General features: G+C 44.1%; 1 protein-coding gene across 2 annotated transcripts; it reads left to right on the top strand.

Annotated features, from left to right (window-relative positions):
• The first annotated feature begins 3,232 nt into the window (after positions 1 to 3,232).
• Positions 3,233 to 17,521, top strand: Tmem225b (transmembrane protein 225B). Of its 2 annotated transcripts, none has more exons than XM_027953277.3 (7): positions 3,233 to 3,563; positions 3,665 to 4,137; positions 4,885 to 4,964; positions 7,116 to 7,326; positions 8,627 to 8,773; positions 9,780 to 9,917; positions 16,881 to 17,521. In XM_027953277.3, exons 4-7 carry the CDS (start codon positions 7,119 to 7,121, stop codon positions 17,051 to 17,053), a joined length of 666 nt encoding a protein of 221 aa, XP_027809078.2. In that variant the 5' UTR covers positions 3,233 to 3,563; positions 3,665 to 4,137; positions 4,885 to 4,964; positions 7,116 to 7,118; the 3' UTR covers positions 17,054 to 17,521. The 2 variants fall into 2 exon arrangements, with proteins under 2 accessions (XP_027809078.2, XP_027809079.2); XM_027953278.2 differs by lacking the exon at positions 7,116 to 7,326 and adding an exon at positions 6,938 to 7,115 and having other exon boundaries at positions 8,589 to 8,773.
• Positions 17,522 to 18,716: the final 1,195 nt, after the last annotated feature.

Below are 18,716 nucleotides of genomic sequence, written 5' to 3'. Positions count from 1 at the left end.
GGGTTGTTGGGAAATCATTGGGAGCACTTTAAAGTATCTAATGTGTGCAGAGGTCTTTACCCTATACTGGGATTGGAGAAAAAGAAACAGAGGAGAGATGGAAGCATCTAGAGGTAGATGACAGTAAGGGAGTAAGTTGCTTGACACTGAGATTATGGGCTGTGATTTTTGGTCAATACTATGATCATAGAGTGAGGGGTTGAAGTAAAGAGGAGGAATTGAGGCTGAGAGGCCAGGATATGAGAAATATCATTTATACAGATAATGGAAATATTACTAAGAGTTGTGAGAAAGGTGTTGGCAAGGCTAATAAGGTAGGAGATAAATCTGCAAGGAATTGAGAAAGATAACTGAGAGGTCTCTAGATGTCTACAACAGGACAAGCTCTAGCTGCTGGATGGCCAGGAAACAACTGAATTCAGTTTGTTACCATTGAAAACTTGATATCATTACACCAATTTAAACAACCTTTTTAGTGCTGGGCATACAGACTAAAGTTTTGAGCATGCTAACCAAGCATTTTACCATTGAACTACACCCCAAGCCCTTTTATTTATTTTAAAATTTTGGAGACAAGGTCTTGCCAAGTTGCCCAGGCTGGCCTCAAACTTGTGACTCTCCTGCCACAGCCTCCTGAATAGCTGGGTGTGCCATTCCACTCAGTAGGATTTACATTCTTTGACTATGTCAGATTGGCTGTTAGGTCTCTGGCAATGGACCAACTAAAAGGCAGTTCCTCTAGAACATGTGATCCTTAGCATGCTGTGGGAGAGAATGACTGAGTGTTTCATAGTGGAAGAGGCTTTATGTGGGGAAGAACAGAATGAGTCTGGAAAGACAGGGAGAGGCTTGGTGTGGAGATGGAGAAGAAATCCTGTTTTCTGAGCTGGGCCTGGTGGTACAGGCCTGGAATCCCAGAGGCACGGGAAGCCCTTTCTTTCTTTCTTTCTATGGTGATGAAGTTCCTGTTTTCTTTGGCATTTCATTTTTAAAATGAATCCAGTTTTGCAGGATTTCTAAGTTTTGGTGATCTGGTCCTGTAGGATAGATTTGGCAGATTTAGAATGCACCAGAATTTTACTGTCCAGTAGGGTGGCTACTAGCCACAAGTGGCCATCTAAATTTAATTAAATTTAAATTTTAATTAAAAATTTAAAAATCAGCTGCCCAGTCATCACTAGCCACATTTCGGTATGGCTCTTGGTTATCATATTAGAAAATGCATGTATAGAACATTTTCATAACTGTGGAAAGTTCTGGTAGACTGAGCCTTTCTAGGCATTAGTGAATTATTTGAGTTTATTATGGTGTCTTGCTAAAAAGAATTGGCCTTTATAGCTAGTGTTTAGAACCTTGATGCCCTTATTCATATTCTTAAGAGCCTTTTCCCTACCAAGGATGACTCATGCTTGTAATCCCAGTGATATGGGAGGCTGAGGCAGATGGATTGAAAGTTCAAAGCCAGCCATGGTTCCACCATGCGGCCTGCGCATTGGTTTCATTAATGAGGTTCTTGGCATAAAAGTTAGCTAGCAGAGATCGAAATAAACACACAGACTCAGTTACCTTTTCCTATGACCAGGTCCGAGATGGCTCCCCTCTCTGGCTCCAACCTCGAACCACCCGTAGGGCAGCAAGGATTACTCAGGGCTAGCAGGAGAGAGAGCGAGCACGCCAGGGAGTAGCCTTTTATTGGGGAACAAGAAATTCAGGGGAGAATTCCATCCAATGAAGGTTGAGGGGGGGCCACACTCCAAGGTCAGGGTCAGTGATTGGGCCCCCGGGGTCAGTGGTCAGTGGTCAGTCACACCCCCACACTGACGGGTTCTCTCATCCCTGCATTTCAGGGCTTGCCATCTGTTTGGCACACAAGGTGAATACATGTGCAAGGAATATAAAAATGTTAGACCCAGCATCCAAACTGAACATGCAGAAGAGAAGGATGGATCTGGAGTTAGGGAAATGAGTGTGCATATTGTTCCATGATACAGTATCACAGCTAATTTTGAAATAATTTGAAGGCCATGACCATTATCTAATAAAATCAGGGTTGTCCATGTTTTAGGCTTTCAATGATGATGGAAATACTGCATTGAGTATTCCTCAGCACCCATTTTTCTGGAAAGATCCCTCTAAGCAGAGGACCAACTCTCTAATATTATTATAAAACAACTTCTCTAGCTTCAGTAAGCATTTTTTTTTTTTTTTAACCAGAGATTGAACCCAGGGGCACTTAACCACTGAGCCATATCACCAGCCCTTTTATTTTTCATTTTGAGACAGGGTCTCACTAAGTTACTTAGGGCCTCACTAAGTTACTTAGGGCCTTGAGAAGTTGCTGAGGCTGGCCTCAAACCTGCAATCATCCTACCTCAGCATCTGAATCACTGGGGTTATAGGCATGTGCCACTGGGCCTAGTTAGAAAGCCTTTTTTTTAAAAAGTATTTTTTAGTTGTAGATGGACATAATACCTTTATTTTATTTATTTTTATATGGTGCTGAGGATTGAACCCAGTGCCTCACATGTGCTAGGCAAGCGCTCTACCACTGAGCTACAACCCAAGCCCCTAGTAAGCCGTGTTTAACAATTAAAATTTGAGAGGAGAATTTTTTTCCCCTCAGGACACAGGACAGGACTCAGAGCCTTGCATATTCCAGGCAAGTGCTTTGCTATGGAGTTAAATCCCCAACCCCAGGAGAAATTTTAAAAAGTAAGTTGAAAATGTTTTTCTATTATCTCCCTTAGATACAGCAAAAAGTACATTTTTTTTTTTTTTAAGATGCCAAGTCTCACTATGTTGCTCAGGCTGGCCCTGAAATCCTGGGCTCAAGTGAATCTCCTTCCTCAGTCTCAGCTGGGACTATAGGAGTGTGCCATCACACCCTGTGGAATTTGTTTTAGTATATATATATATATATATATATATATATATATATATATATATATATACATATATATATATATATACACACACACACACATACACACATATTTAATCTTTATTTTTTTTTTAATATTTATTTTTTAGTTGTAGTTGGACACATACCTTTATTTCATTTATTAATTTTTGTGTGGTGCTGAGGATGGAACCCAGGGCCTCACATATGCTAGGCGAGTGCTCTACCACTGAGCTACAACCCCAGCCCTAGAATATATATTCTTTTAGAATAAATATATTTTAGAATTCTTTTAGAATATATATATTAATTTTTTTTTTTTTTGCTACTGGAGATGGAACCCAGGGTGCTTTACCGCTGAGCTATATCCTCAGTCCTTTTTATTATATTTTGATACATGGTTTCGTTAAAAGTTGCTGAGGCTGGCCTCCAGTTTGTGATACTCCTGCCTCAACCTCCCAAGTCTCTGAGTCAGTGTGAGCTCTTGCCACAAGATCCCCGCCCCTGTCTCTGGCCTGGAAGCTCTCGCTTCCAGCCACCTTTTTTGAAGAGTCTTCCGCAGGTTAAAACCAGCGGTGAGAGGGGCAGATGGCCTTCTGCGAAGGCAGAGAGGAAGATGACTACGAGAGGCTGCAGGGGACCCAGGGATGAAAGTAGGAGTCAGGTGAGAGCACCGGTCGCGTGGAGTCAGAGACTCCCGGCTTCCTTCCCGCTCTAGATAATAGCTGTTGCTTATTGGGCGCTGTTTGCTGGCGTCTTTTCCAGGGTCATCCTTGGACCCTTCCAGCCATCCAACAGGAGGAGTTACTATTGCCATTCTACTTTGAGAAAACTGAGACCTAAAGTCTGCCTGCCAGTGATGGTAGAGCTGGAATTAGAATTCAGATCTGGCTGCTCTCGATGACTCCGATCCCCACCCATCTGTGGGCGAGGCCAGTACCGGGAACAAATGTGAGGCCCGGGACCCACCGAGGGAGGTGAGCAGACCGCGGGGAGGGCGGGCCGACGCCCTAGTTTCTGCAGCGCAGGGGGCTGGACCGCGAGGCTCGGCGCCAGGGGGCCTGCTGAGCGGTCTCTGCCAAGAGGGGGCGCGCGGGACGCCCCAACGGAAGCTCCGGGACGCGATCGCTGTCCAGGTCTGAAAGGGTTGACCACTGGCCAAGGGACCCGCCTGGAGGGAGACCCTGCCCGGAGGGAGACCCTGCTCAGGACAGGAGGAGACCTCTCAAGTGCCCCAGGTAGGGGCGGAGGTGGGCCTCTCAGGGTGGGAGAGTGGGAGGGTGGAGGGCGTGGAGACATCCCCCTGCCCAAACCCGGATCCCCAGACTCAGCACCACCTGACCCACCCTGGTGCAGGGCAGGGTCCGTAGCCGGGTAGCTAGGTTAGGGTCCATCTTGGGTTCTGTAAAACATCCCTGTGGCTTTTGGGCCCTGGAAGGGTCGAGTTCTGGCATTGAGGGACTATAGGGTTGTCAAGGAAGGAACTTCTGAGACCCCCTAGTCAGTGGGAACCAGGCCTCAACCCCAGGCCTACCTGGGAGGAGCTTTAAATCGCCCCTTTTCAGCGTCCAGAGTATTTGGAAATCACTCAATCGAACTGAGGCCAATGGTGGTTGGTGAGGTGAGTGGGCAGCCTTGCAGAATTCTGGTTCCCACTCTGATACTGACTGTGACTCCTCTATCGGTCATTCCCTCTCTCTGGCTCTCTTTTTCTTTTTCAATTAAAATTCCTAGGATCCTAGAGTATGGCCTATATCCATGCATATCTTAGATTGCATGTCCTTGGGGCACAGTTATCCAGTACTTGTACTAAGGGCAGTTTTCTGCAGGGTCCTGGACTAGGGCCTGGGGAGGAGGACAAGGGCTTCATCACTGGACAGCTGCCTGGCTAGGGAGGGAGCACACTGTAGGTAGTGCCTTGGGTAGCTCCAGGCTGGGGAGCAAAGCACTGTGCCATGTGACATGTTGATGTGTCTCTCCCCCAGTAGCTTCCAAGAGCCACTGAGTCCTGTGTGTTTTCATCCCTGAGCCCCACCATTGGCCCAAGCTGGACAAGGAGCAACCAGTAAGTGCATAGTTGGTTTTTGTTAATGGAACAGAGGATGGCTGTTGCCTGGGAGGGCTGCGTGGAGTGGACCAAGTGGCACTCTTCAGGGGAAGTGGAATCTGAAGGGCTCCGGAGAGCAGAGAGGGCACCCTGGGAAGGAACCCAGGCAAGGAGGCTGCGGTGCTCCCCAATGACTGGTGTTCCCCATCAGGGTGGGGACAGGAAGGATGGGTGCTCAGAAATTTTATGAAAGGAACATAGTGTGTGAGGCAGGGTGATAAGATGGAAGCATCGTGGGCTGGGGATGTGGCTCAAGCGGTAGCGTGCTCACCTGGCGTGCGTGCGGCCCGGGTTTGATCCTCAGCACCACATACAAACAAAGATGTTGTGTCCGTTGAAAACTAAAATATAAATATTAAAATTCTCTCTCTCTCTCTAAAAAAAAAAGATGGAAGCATCGTGGGGGGAGGAGAAAGCAGTATAACCTCAAGGCTAGAGCTGGGATGAGGGAGGGAATGTTGGAAATAAAGAAAGACAGAGGTCACTTCTAGACAGGTTGAGGTTGGAGGGTGGATAGCTGTCAATGAGATACCCAGTGTACACCGTCCCATGCAGTGGCTGTGACTCCTTCCTGTTGAGTTTTAGAGCTAGAAGGGCTTGGCCCTGAAATTGACATGACTCATCAGTGTGGCCTGGAGAGTGGAAGATCAAAAGGGGAGACTTAGAGAGAGGGGAGAGTACAATTCTTCAGGTGAAAAGAGGAACTGGTGATTGACAGAAAGAAGGAGAAAGTACATTCAAACATTTCCAGGTCACCTTGACAGCACTGAGGAGGAATACCTGTTTATGCATTAGTATTGGTCAGCATGTTTGGGTGTGGGGATGCAGGAGGGACCCACACCTCTACCCTCTATCATCAGGCTTGTTGGGCTACAGTGATCAGCAGCTCTCAAAGACACCCGTCCCCTTGGCTGAAGCAAAAGAGTCTGCATCTGGACTGTGAAGGGGTCTCAGGGCTGGCACTGGGCATGAGCCTGCACACCCGGCACAGGGTACAGGGACCCAGGGAGGTTTGAATTTTAGATGTCTGCCCTCCACCCTGCCCTTGCCCCTGAGCACATCTTTAACTGAGCACCTGAGCACAAAGCACTGAGTTTGGCACTTTGCTATGTATTGCTTCATTTGGTCCTCCCACTGGTCTCGTTGGGCCCGTGAGATATATATATATAATGTCTATATACACATTATGCATACATCTATGTAGTACACACACACACACACACACACACACACACCACACACACACATTTTTGCTTTTTCCCCAAATGAGGAAGCCAGGGCATAGGGAGTTTGAGTTTGAGCAAGTTCCCAGGATGACACAGTTAGGGACAGGGGAGGCTGTGGCAACAGTCAAGGGCTCCTGATCAAGACTTGCCCAGTATGGCCTAGCTGCTCTTTTAGAAGAAAATATACTGACTGATGATAGCAAAAGAGAAAATATTTTGGGATGAGAGACTCCATGGAAGAGGGCTCCTTGGATGAGGGCCTTGACTTCCAGGATTAGAGGGAACCTGGGACTTCAGGAGGCTCTCTGTGAACACTGAAATTATGAGTAAATCTTTTTTTAGTAAATCTGCTCATTTTTCAGCAGAGGCCTCCTCCTGGCCCAATGGACCCCATCCCCAGTTTCCTGTGGTCAGAAGGCTTGTCATTGAGCAAGGGCACTTGGGGTTCTGGCCTCACGGCCTCCCCCAGGCCCTCATTCTGCAATCTAAAGAAAAACAGCTGACACAAAAGAGGCTGATGGAGGTGTGTTTTGTTGGCAGTGGCATGGGGGTTAACAGAATTGAAAAATTGAAACTGTAGAGGTGAATGACCTTGGGAAGGGCTGGGCTGATCTCCTCATTATGCCTGAGGAGGAAATTGGGGCTCCCACCATGCCCAAGGCCACCCAGTGAATTAGTGCAGACAACATTTCCTGCATGTTTTAGGTCAACCTCAGAGGCCTGGAGGCTGTAAAGTTAAGCAAGACAAAGAAATCCCCATGGACAAGCCTCACCTATGTGCCATGCGCAGTGCCTGCATTTCCACGGTCATCATTTCCTTCACCCTGAGCCACGGGAGGATGTGGAGAAGTCCCACCTCTGCCATCACTTTTCCCTTGCACAGGTGATGCTGACTTTAGAGGACAAGAACATGAAGGGACTCACCTGGGCTATAGTCCTGGTCTTGACCTCCCTGGGCTACCTGCTCATACTGCTGGTCTCCATCTTTCCCTTCTGGGTGCGGCTCATGGACGAGGAGACCCAGGATGTGTTTTTCAGTGGCCTGTTTGAGAACTGCTTCCATATCAAATGCTGGAAGCCTCGACCCTTATCCAGTAAGGAGGGTTGGGGGTAAGGATGAAGAAAGGGGAGATGGGACCAGTTTGATGGCTGGGTGGAGATAGATAGGGCAGGTTGGGGGCAGAGGACCAAATTTAATAAGGCCATGAGGGCATTTTCTCTGAATCTTCACTCTTTTGGGGTGAGAGGAATGTAGGGCACTGTGAAAGGGTGATCATGTCATGTTGACCACTGAAGTAGGGGCATATGTGTTAGGAACCAAGTTTATTTCCAAGCCATGATTCTACTTTCCTAGCCCCTTTAAGGAAAAATCTGAAGGCCCCAAGGATGTCTGTCTTGGAAAAGACGTGACCCAGGGAAACCCAGGGACTACTTTCTTGGGAATAGGAGAGGCCTCCTTAGGGGAAGATGACCTGACTATGTGAGCTCTTTGACCCAACGTTCCTCAATCTTGGTGCTACTGATATTTTGGGATGGGTAATCTTTGAATGGGGGCTCTCCTGTTTCTTGCAGGATGGGAAATAGAACCCCTGCCCTCTTCTACCCATGAGATGCCTGTAGTACCACTCCCCACTTAGTTTGACAACCCAAATTGTCTCCAGGTATTGTCAAATACTTAAGGGACAAGTAAAGGAGGACCATCACTGATTTAACCCAAGGGTAGATTCTGGAATGTCTGGGTGTTCAGAAACACCTTTGCCTTTTGTCCTCCTCCAAGATGTCCATCTCTGTTTGCTCAGAAGGGCATTCAAACTAAATTTCACATGGTGGAAATCATCAGCGGGAGAGCAAATCACCCCGTATCCAGACTCTATTATTTTTGGTCTATTTCACTTCTCCTATTAAGAGGAAAATTAAATAAGGCTTAGGGGATTCCCTGTGAAGTTGAACATTTCGACCTCGTGGAGTTCTGATTTTCCACGGGTAGTTATTTTAGCATAACCAACATAGATGTGAGTTTTCACGATTGCACACACAACCAATTCTTATCAGGAGAGTTTGCTTTTATGTGTTTTATGAAAACCATTGTTTTTCCCAAATGGAAGATACATGATTTCCTCATACATCATCATATATGTTAAGAACTGATGAATGACTTTCGTGTCTGACATTGTCAATCTAACTTTCTCCCCATATGCTTCCATGTTTTTGGGAAAAAAAATGGTGAGGCTGGGGCATTCTTGGGGGGCAAAGTGGCAGGGTCACAGCTTTGGTCCCAGGCTGTGATCTGAGGGTGGTGGAGGCTCCGGGGCCCCCTGTGCCAGGCTCTGAGGGTCTCTTGCCTTTTGGAGGGCAGGGTCTCCAGCTCCAGCCCTGGCTCTTCCTCTCCTGCAGTCTACATCCTCCTGGGCCGGTTCTTCCTGATCTCTGCAGTTATCTTGGCTTTCCTCACCATCTTCCTCACGGTGTCCTCTGCGTCTGAACTCTTCCCAAGGACTTGGAAGCACAGTGTTGTGTCAGCCACTGTCAGCTTCCTCACAGGTGTGCAACAGCCAGGCAGTCCCTGACCTCTGAGGGCCCTTGAAGGGATGCAAAGGGAGTGGGTGGGTGGTTTCTGTGATATGAAGAGACATGTGATTTTTAAGGTTCCTCCTCTATGAATTAATTGACCCCCACACCTGCCCTATTAGAATTTATGATGCCTCTTCCTTGGGGCTTCTTAACACTCTACATTTTCCTCTATGACCCTGTTGCGGGGTCATATGTCTGGTAGGTCACCTGGATAGCCAGGGACTGTCATAGAATCTGGCAAAGAATTGTAATTGAGCTGGGTGCAGTGGCACTTGCCTGTAATCCCAGCATGTCAGGAGGCTGAGGCAGGAGGATCGTGAGTTCAAAGCCAGCCTCAGCAACTTGGTGAGGCACTAAGCTACTCAGTGAGACCTTGTCTCTAAATAGAATACAAAATAAGGCTGGGGATGTGGCTCAATGGTTGAGTGCCCCTGAGTTAAATTCCTGGTACAAAAAAAAAAAAAAAAAAGAAAGAAAGAAAGAAAAATAATTGTAATTGAAATATATAAGTGAACTATCAATGTTTCTTGAATGAATGAATGGAAGAGACCTTCTTTGCCCTTTTGAACCTTTTGACATTTGAAAAGAGTGACCAGGCCCCACGCTGGGAAGCTCCCAGGACTATGGAGAAGTAGAATACATGCAGGGGGTGGGGAATCTGGTTGAGTTTCATCCAAAGTGTTTTACCTAGAGGGCCCAGCCTGAACTGAACCAAGGGCATATACACCAGGGGTCCCCAGAAAGGGGTTTCTGTTGGTGGGGCCCCTGGGTGGTGAGGCACATGTCTTTGAGATGAGCTGGGAATGATTGATAGTGTGCTGAGCGGGTGGTTGTTGGCTCAGAGTGGGCAAGGGGGTAGATAGGAAGGAGCCACTAAGCTGGAGCCACATGGGCTCTGTCTGATTGAGTGTGAGGAAGGTTGGGTGAAGACAGGTAGCCCAGGAAGAGAGCAATCATGCCTCCCATGATCCTACAGGGATCTGTGCCTTCCTGGCCATGTTGCTGCATGCCCTGGAGATCCGGGATCTGAGGATGAAGCCCAGTCCACCACAGTTCTCCATGCAGTGGCCTTACTACATCCTGGGCTTTGACATCCTTCTGTTCCTGGTGGCTGGTGAGTGTCCTGTGGCTGTTACCCACTCCTTGCCCTCTTGTCTGCAGTTAGGAGCTTCTCTGGAGGAGCTGCACTGTTCCAAACTATAGCCACTAGCTTCAAATAGCTATTTAACTTTAATTAAAATAAAATACAGTTAAAAATTCACTTCCTCAGCCATACTAGCCCCATTTCAGATTTTCAACAACCACACATATCTGGTGGCTACCACATTGGACAGTGTAGTGTGATTTCCATCTCTGCAGAAAGTTCTGCTGGACAGCACGACCTCAAACCTATCCCCAAACTTGGCCTTTGGGTTCTTATCCTTCTTGGTACTAGAAAGAAAACTTCCACATGTCTGTGCTGTCCCTTACACCATCCTGATTTCTAAGGCTCTCTATTCCTGTCCATCTTTATCTTGAAATCTATCAATCTTGTTCCTCACTTTAACCTATTATCTTGAAACATTATCATCACCTTCTAGATTCTTAATCCTGTCTGATTTTGTCCCTACTCCTAATCCTTCCTCTGCTATGTTAACCTGACCCACGATCATGTTCTATTTCAAATTTAAAATATACCAAAAATATATAAAGGAATATTATTTATAGCCAGCCATGGTGGTATACACCTATAATCCCAGCAACTTGGGAGCCTGGGCAGGAGGAATACAAGTTCAGGACTGCAGCAAAATAAAAAAAATAAAAAGGGTGGGAGATGTAGTGGAGCATTCCTGTGTTCAATCCCCTGTATAACACACACACACACACACACACACACACACACACATTTATGAGATATCCGTAAGATACAAGTAATTAAAAATAGAGACACCCAGTTCCCACCATAGATAAGAACTAGCCATATTTCAGTGAATCTGTTGTTCATAAGTTAAACCATTATTTTATGTACCAATGAGAAAGAGAAACTGGTGTAATTCTGAGATTCTTTAACTTGTAAAACATTCTCATTTCAGAGATGTTAAAATAAGAAAAAAATGAATTTGGAATTGGCTTCTCAAAATTAATGAAATGCGGTGGAACAGTCAGTATCTTTGAAGGTCTCTCCCCCTAGCTCTTCTTGACATCATCATCTTCTCTCCATTCCAGAACCAGTGATTCTGAGATTTATGCTAATCACATTTCCTACTCACTTGTATCCTTAACGAGCATATTGTTTAGTTTTCCATGTTTTAAAACGTTATATAAATACATTTTACTGTGTTTATTCTTCTGGAACTTATTATGTTTGATCAATATTATATCCCTTAGAATCCTCTATGTTAATTAAGAGTAACTGAGATTCATTAATTTTTATTACCTTAAATATTTAATTGTATAAATATTCTACAATTTGCCCATTTTCTTATCAATGGACATTGAGGGTTTCCAGTTTTGTTTCCTACTGTCACTGACTGACCTTTGAACTTTTTGTACTTATGTCCTATTGCATTTGTGCTGGATGCTCTTGAGGACATATGCCTAGGACTGAAATTCTTGTATTGAGATGATGCATATTTTCAGGTTTTCCAGATGATGCCAAATAGATTTCCCTAGAGATGATAACAATTTGCATTCCTACAGGCAGGAGAAGAGAATTCCTGTTGCCCCATCTCCTTGTCAATATTTGAAATTATCAGGTTTTTTAAACCTTTGCCAGTTTAATTGGTGTAAACTATTATGTTATTAATGTGTGTTTCCTTGATTATTAATCACGTTGAACATCTTTGAATAGCTTTATTGACCATTTTTCCTTTTCAAATTGATTTGTCAGAGGTGTTTATATATTTTATTTATTTATTTTTAAATTTTTTTGTAGTTGTAGACAGACAGCATGTCTTTATTTTATTTGTTTATTTTTATGTGGTGCTGAGGATCGAACTCAGTGCCTCACATGTGCTAGGCAAGTGCTCTATCATGAACTACATCCCCAGCCCCAGCCATTTTTATATTTTAAATATTAATCTATTATTATTGTTATTGGTACCAGAGATTGAACCCAGGGGAGCTTAACCACTGAGCCACACCCCAGCCCCTCTTTTAAAAAATATGTTTTATATATTTTATTTAGAGACAGGGTCTTGCTAACTTGCTTAGGGCCTCACTAAGTTGCTAAGGCTGGCTTTGAACTTTCGATCCTCCTTCCTCAGCCTCCAGAGCTGCTGAGATTACAGGCCTGTGCCACTACACCCAGCTGGTACTTTTGCCATCTTTATTTAAGTCTTCAATCCATCTTGAATTGACTTATGGTGTGAAGTCGGGCTGCTTTCATTTTTCAAATGAACAGTCGGTTGCCATAGTACTATGTGTCGACTACTCTGTCCTTTAGCTCTGACCTGCAGTGCCATTTTTGTTAGTAATCCAGTTCTCGTGTTCCACTCATCTATCTATCTTGGTGGACAAACCACGCTTTCACTGTTGCTCTAACTTTATACTATTCCTGACATTGTATATCTTGATATCTTGTCGGAAAAACCCTTGCACTTGTTTTCCAAATGTATTTGGTGTTTCTTGGCATTGTTTCCTTACATAGAAATTCAATAATCAGCTTGTGACATTTCACAAAAAATATGATATTTTCTTTGAATTATACTGAATGGTCAATTTAGGGAGTGTTGATTTTTTTTAACTCTTTTCAATAGTATTGAATCATCCTACCATAAACATGATATTTTCTTCCTATTTCCTTGGGTGTTCTTTAGTGAGTTTTGAAAAATCTCATAATTTTTCTTTTTGTTTGTATTTTACCCCTTAGATATTTGTGCTTCCAGTATGATGATAATAGAAGTGGCAATAATTAAGGGGATTTTTTTTGGGGGGGTAACAGGGATTGAACTTAGGGGTACTCAACCACTGAGCCACATCCCCAGCCCTATTTTGTATTTTATTTAGAGACAGGGTCTCACTGAGTTTCTCAGTGCCTCGCTGTTGCTGAGGCTGGCTTTGAACTCTGTCCTCCTGCCTCAGGCTCCAGGGCTGCTGGGATTACAGGTGTGTGCCACTGTGCCTGGCTAATATTTGCTCTTATTTTGAATTCTCCTCCCTCCTACTGTCATTGTGTCTATTCTGCTATTCTTTTTTCCAACTTATTTTTTTTCCCCTGGACTCAATTTACTCACAGCATCCAGGCATTGGTCAAAACTAATTTAATATATGCAAAGTCCTGAGAAGGGTGTGTTTTGTCAACTTTTTCACTACTACAATCTTTTTTCCCAACTTCTTAAAATCAGGTCTATGTTCATTGATTATTTCTTCTTTTTCTATTTAGGTAGCTAAGGCTTTCTCTCTAAAAATTACTTTTGTCTACATCTCCCATTCTGATGTGTAATATTTCAGTTATTGTTCTATTTGAAATATTTTCTAGTTCCCCCTTTTTTTGGAGGGGGGGCAGGGGTACCAAGGATTAAACTCAGGGGCATTCGACCACTGAGCCATTTCTCCAGCCCTATTTTGTATTTTATTTAGAGACAGGGTCTCACTGAGTTGTTTAGTGCTTTGCTGTTGCCGAGGCTAGTTTTGAACTCACAATCCAGAGCTGGGGATATAGCTCAGTTGGTAGAGTGCTTGCCTCCCGTACACAAAGCCCTGGGTTCAATCCCTAGCACTGCAAAAAAAAAAAAAATTATATATATATATATATATATTGACCTCGCTATCCTCCTGTCTCAACCTCCCTAGCCACTCTGATTACAGACCTGTGCCACCATGCTTAGCTATATTTTCTAGTTCCCTTTATGATATATTCTTTTTAAAAATATTTTTTTAGTTATTGATAGATTTTTATTTTATTTATTAATATGTGGTGCTGAGAATAGAACCCAGTGCCTCACACATGCCAGGCAAGTGCGCTACTGCTGAGCCACAGCCTAGCCCATGATATATTCTTTGATTCATGATCATTTTATATTTTCTAAATATAAAAAATTTGCATCTTTGTGTTGGCTATTCTTTTTTTAAAATTAGAGCTTGAGGGCTGGGGATGTGGCTCAAGCACGCTCGCCTGGCATGCGTCCGACCCGGGTTCGATCCTCAGCACCACATACAAACAAAGATGTTGTGTCCGCCGAAAACTAAAAAGTAAATATTAAAAAAAATTAGAGCTTGATAGTTATGCATAGTAGTTGGGTTCATCCTGACAAAATTATACAGGTGTGGAATTAGATTTCAGTTCAAGAGCCCCCCCTTTCTGTCACCCTCCCATCCCATCTCTTCCTCCACTCTGCTAGACTTTCTTTTGCTCGTCTATTTATTTATATTTGATTGGTTCTCCTTACTTATACACAAAGGTGAAATTCCCTGGGGTATATTTATATATGCACATGACATGATTTTTAAAGGATTCGTTCTGCATTGCTTTCCCATTCTCATCCCCCCCCAGCTCTCCCTCTTGATCTCGAAGCTTCTTCTACACCACTGATCTGCCCTGTATGTTTATGGTATCCTTTCCTTCCCTCCAGTTTACTCTAGCTTCTGTATATGAGAGAAAATATTTGGCCTTTGAGTTTCCAAGTCTCACTTATTTCCCGTGGTGTTATGCTCTCCATTCCCACCCATTTACCAGCAAATGCCACACTTTCATGTGTTGGTTATTCTTAACTCCAGTTTGGTGAAACAACATGAACTGTGTAATCCTGTACCTTTAAATTTTTGAAACTTGTTTTATAGCCTATTTTGAGGTCCCTTTCCACAAATGTTAAATGTAAGCTTTTGCTGGGCATGGTTGTGCATGCCTGTGATTTCAGCAACTTGGGAGGCTAAGGCAGGAGGGTCACAAATTGGAGGCCAGCCTCAGTAACTTAGTGAAGCCCTAACCAACTTAGTGATAGCAAGGCCCTGTCTCAAAATGAAAAATAACAAGGGCAGGGGAGGTGGGTCAGAGATAAAGCACCTCTGGTTCAATTTTCCCATAAATCTTGTCATTTTATACCCTCTTTTTCCTTACATATATAAATATGTTATAAACATGTTACATTTTGTAAATGTATTTTTATTAGAAATGTAAAACATACCTATTTTACATTCTGTGTCTCATAAATTTACTAACTGAATTCATTTGCAGGACTGAGTCTGTTTCTACCATGTCTGCAGGCTCTTGTGGTGGTGTCTGGTTTCCAGGTGTCTGTGTCTGTGTGTATGTGAGTTTCTTCCCACTGTGAAGTCATTTCCCTTGGAATTTTACCAGTGGAGTCTTTGAGACCTGAATTTAAAGTGTTTCCTCCCCAAGGATCTATAGTTGCTTCTGCCTGGTGCAGAATGGAAACTCGGGGTCACCTAAGTTGAGTGTGTATCTCCAAGATGCAGCTGAATGTGTGCTAAACTATCTTTTACTTTGGTTTTGGCTTCTAAGAATACCTTACATTGGTGCCAGCTTGGTGGTTAATTTAAAAAAAATATTTTTTAATTGTAATTGGACACAATGCCTTTATTTATTTATTTTTATGCGATGCTGAGGGTCAAATCGAGGGCCTTGCATGTGCTAAGCGAGCGCTCTACCACCGAGCCACAACCCCAGCACTAAAAATAATTTTTTAAAGTAATAATTTATTCAGAATTTTTTGCTGTTTTAAATGGGAGAGTATCAGGTCTGCTTTAATGCTGAAAATAAAATGTCTGTTATCTTTGTCTTAATAATACATCATTCATTACTTGCTTAAGAGATCTCCATTCCTCCTCTTCCTCCACCCCCTTCTCCCCTCTCTTTTTCCTCCCCCTTCTTCCCTGCTCCGCCTTCTTCTCCCCTCCCCGCTCCCCATCCCCCAGCCAGGGCTTCATGCATGCTAGGGAAGCCCTCTTCCACCGAGCTAAACCCCAACCCCTCCATTTGTTCTTATGGACATGGATTGTCCTTTTTCTCTCTTACTTTCCTGAGGGTCTTGAGTTAGGCAACAAGAGCCTGGGTTTTCTGTTGGGTCTTCCTCTCTCTAAAGCTTCTTTGCTCACATTTTATTGGTAGACAATTGCTGTGATGCCGTTCAGTCCTGGCCATGGTCCTGTGATTTTTATCCACCATTTTTTTTTTTTTTTTTGGCGGTGGGTACCCGGGATTGAACTCAGGGGCACTTGGCCACTGAGCCCCATCCCTAGCCCTATTTTTGTATTTTATTTAGAGACAGAGTCTCACTGAGTTGCTAAGTACCTCGCTTTTTGCTGAGGCTGGCTTGAACTCACGATCTTCCTGCCTCGGCCTCCTGAGCTGCTGGGATTACAGGAGTGTGCCACCATGCCTGGCTGTGTTCCTTGTTGTACGACATGTTCTGTTTCCCCTTCTATCTCTGTAATGCTCTGTTGGAGAGAAGGACTATGGAGGGTAGATCCAGAACCAGAGTGGCTCACAATTAGAGGAGGGAGCCCCTGACTGCCGGGTTTCTGTTCTTGCGACTAAAAGGCTCAGGGGTGGGTCACTCCAGTTAAACTGGGCTAACTGGGCTGCACGAAATAACCACACAAGAGACACAAATACCTTTTTCTTTGGGGTTGCTGTGACGGCTCCTCTGTCCGCAGAGAGAGAGAGAGAGAGAGAGCGCGCGCGCGCGCGCGCGTGCACACACACACACACACACACACACACGCGCGCGCGCGCGCGCTGACCCCTTTTATTGAGGAGAAGCTATTCAAATAAGGCAAGGGGTCAGGTTTCAGGGGCTGAGTCTATCTTCATGATGTCCACTGTCAGCAGGTTGACTGACACCTGGGTAGGCCACACCCAAGGGCACAGTAAGAGGAGGGGACACACACAAGGCACTTCCATGGAAGATTCTATCCTAAACAGGGCAAGGGGTTATATTACAAAGGAACAGGTGAGCATAGCTTCACCCATGGGGCTGTAGCAAGACACACCCATTTCTGTGACTGAGCGCCTCAGCACCCAGCTGGGGAGTGTAACTCAGTCACCCATAAGGTTGGCCTCCCACACCTGACCTCTGATCTACAGCACAGAGCCTGACATACTCTCTCTGATCTCACGTTTTTTGCTGTTACCTAGGTGCCATTTGCCTTTCTCAAGGAAAAATCTGCCTTAGATGTCGCTTGTTGCCCATTTACCAGAGCACTGAAGATGTCCAGGGGACCCTACACTTGGAAAAGCTGGAAAGCTTGGGAGGAAAACTGAGCTGGGTACAAAAGGAGACCCACCTGAGGGAAGCAACAGTTATCTAGCCCAGGACATTGTCTTTGCCCTTCCTGAAGCTGTGTGGCGACGCCTGCAGGTGTGTGCGGCAACTCCTTCTCTGCCAGTCTCTGCTGCCTTGAGGAGCTGTAGCATCAAGCCAACCTTCCACGCCCTGGCATGCACAGACAGTCCATCTTGCTGATGTTTAAAATTTGTTAAAAGTTATTTGAAAAAAAAAGTTCTTTGAACTCTTCTGAGATTCTTGAGAGATTATTATTACTTTTTTTGAAGGTATATTAAAGAAATAAAAGGGTAATTTTTATTGATCCATACCTCAAAAACCAAGCCTGGAGTCCAGGAGGGGAAGAATTTGACAAGATGAGCAAGTGAAGTAGGGTTTTAGAGAACAAAAATCTCACAGAATATAACCGCAATAGAAGGTGTTTGAGTTAATAATAAAAAAAAAAATGACATCTCGGGGCTGGGCCTGGGCTCAGTGGCAGAGTGCTTGCTTGCCTGGCATGTGTGAGGCACTGGGTTCCATCCTCAGCACCACGTAAAAATAAACAAATACAATAAAGGCATTGTGTCCATTTGCAACATATATATATATGTGTGTGTTTGTGTGTGTGTACACACACACACACACACACACAAACTGACATCCCCAGATAAAACTGTGACTCAGTGCAGAAAACTTTTCTTGAGTATATGTTTATGGGAAGGGTTGAGTCTGGTTAAGGTGAAATCTTCCCCAAGATTGAGCTCCTGAGACTGGATGCCGGAGCTCAGGAAAGTGAGCCCCCAGCATATAGACACTTACTTCCTCTCTCCTTCATCGAGCCAGATGGGGCCCTAACTATAGCCAGTCAGCTTATCTCTCTCGTATTGACATGAATTTGAGAGACATTCTTCAAGTATATTTCATTTGCTGAATAATGGGGCTTTTCTGAGTGCCAGTCTCTCTGATTCCAGTGTCTTTCATCATTTCTACATCTTGGGAAAATCCTGTTCATCTTGACAATCCCAGCTGAAATGTCACTCATTTTGCAACACCTGATAGAACTTTCCTGTCAAAACAGGATTAAATGTTTCTTTATTTCTCTTGCCAGATGATTTGGTATGCATTTCTTCCAAAGTGCTTTTATTATAGATAAAACACTAAAATTAGAAAGTTAAAAATAAACAGTCATGCTTCCTTCTCTAGGTATCATGGAATAATTTGGAATAGACTAATGCTGCTGTCTAATAATGAGAAAATAGGGCCTCACATGCCTGTAATTTCAGCAGCTCCAGAGCCTCAGCAAAAGCAAGGTGCTAAGCAACTCAGTGAGACCCTGTCTCTAAATAAAAAACACTAAATAGGGCTGGGGATGTGGCTCAGTGCCCCTGAGTTCAATACCCAGTATTAAAAAAAAGAAAGAGTATATTGATAAAATATAAATATTATTCTAAATTTAGGATACAAAAACATTAAGAAAAAAGCAAGTAATTGGGCTACATTAAGGACTTGATTATGGCTCATTAAAATTTAGAACTTTCTTTTCAGCAAAAGGCGACCTTAAGAGAGTGAAAAGGTAAGCCATAAAGTGGCAGAAGATATTAGAAATACATATATCTGACAATGGACCCTCTGTCAAATGACAAAAGGAAGGAATACCTCAGTAAGGAAAAGATACAACTGAATAAAAAAACGGACAAAAGAATGAA

The sequence above is a fragment of the Marmota flaviventris genome, chromosome 19 (assembly GCF_047511675.1).
Source record: "Marmota flaviventris isolate mMarFla1 chromosome 19, mMarFla1.hap1, whole genome shotgun sequence".
In the NCBI taxonomy this organism is placed as follows: Eukaryota; Metazoa; Chordata; class Mammalia; order Rodentia; family Sciuridae; genus Marmota; species Marmota flaviventris.
Note: the sequence above shows the minus strand (reverse complement) of the source record. Positions and strands in the feature narration are given on the sequence as shown.

Excerpts from the sequence above, each read along its gene's own strand:
- Tmem225b (XM_027953277.3), top strand. The coding sequence starts at position 7,119 with ATGCTGACTTTAGAGGACAAGAACATGAAGGGACTCACCTGGGCTATA. Across the intron at positions 8,774-9,779 it reads CACTGTCAGCTTCCTCACAG|GGATCTGTGCCTTCCTGGCC; the intron begins GTGTGCAACAGC and ends ATGATCCTACAG. Across the intron at positions 9,918-16,880 it reads CCTTCTGTTCCTGGTGGCTG|GTGCCATTTGCCTTTCTCAA; the intron begins GTGAGTGTCCTG and ends GCTGTTACCTAG.